The 463-nt window shown below is 69.5% G+C and overlaps 1 protein-coding gene across 1 annotated transcript in view; it reads left to right on the forward strand.

Annotated features, from left to right (window-relative positions):
* LOC101632096 (plexin-B2-like) overlaps positions 1-418 on the forward strand; it is a gene marked incomplete at its 3' end in the record, with an annotated part of 2,862 nt that extends 2,444 nt beyond the window's left edge. The window contains exons 2-3 of the mRNA XM_012734976.1: positions 43-203; positions 271-418. Coding sequence (XP_012590430.1) covers positions 43-203; positions 271-418 — 309 coding nt within the window. The remainder of the gene's footprint in view (positions 1-42; positions 204-270) is intronic.
* Positions 419-463: the final 45 nt, after the last annotated feature.

A 463-nucleotide genomic window follows, 5' to 3' on the forward strand; every position in this document is an offset into this window, starting at 1 on the left:
AGCCGCCCCCTCCCAGCCGTCGCTGACCCTCCCGCCCCCCAGGGCACGCTGCAGCAGTTCGTGGACAACTTCTTCCAGAGCGTGCTGGCGCCGGGGCTGGCCGTGCCGCCCGCCGTCAAGTACTTCTTCGACTTCCTGGACGAGCAGGCGGACAAGCACGACATCAAGGACGAGGACACCATCCACATCTGGAAGACCAACAGGTGGGCCCCGCCCCGCGCCCGCGGCCCCCCGGCTCGGCCCCCACTCACGCCCCGCTGCTCTGCCCAGTTTGCCGCTGCGGTTCTGGGTGAACATCCTCAAGAACCCCCACTTCATCTTCGACGTGCACGTGCCCGAGGTGGTGGACGCGTCGCTGTCCGTCATCGCGCAGACCTTCATGGACGCCTGCACGCGCACCGAGCACAAGCTGAGCCGGGTGTGTGTCGCCAGCCGGGCTGCGCCCCCCGGGGTCCTGCGCCTC

Source organism: Condylura cristata, unplaced genomic scaffold (genome assembly GCF_000260355.1).
Source record: "Condylura cristata isolate star-nosed mole 26May11 unplaced genomic scaffold, ConCri1.0 scaffold00270, whole genome shotgun sequence".
Classification (NCBI taxonomy): Eukaryota; Metazoa; Chordata; class Mammalia; order Eulipotyphla; family Talpidae; genus Condylura; species Condylura cristata.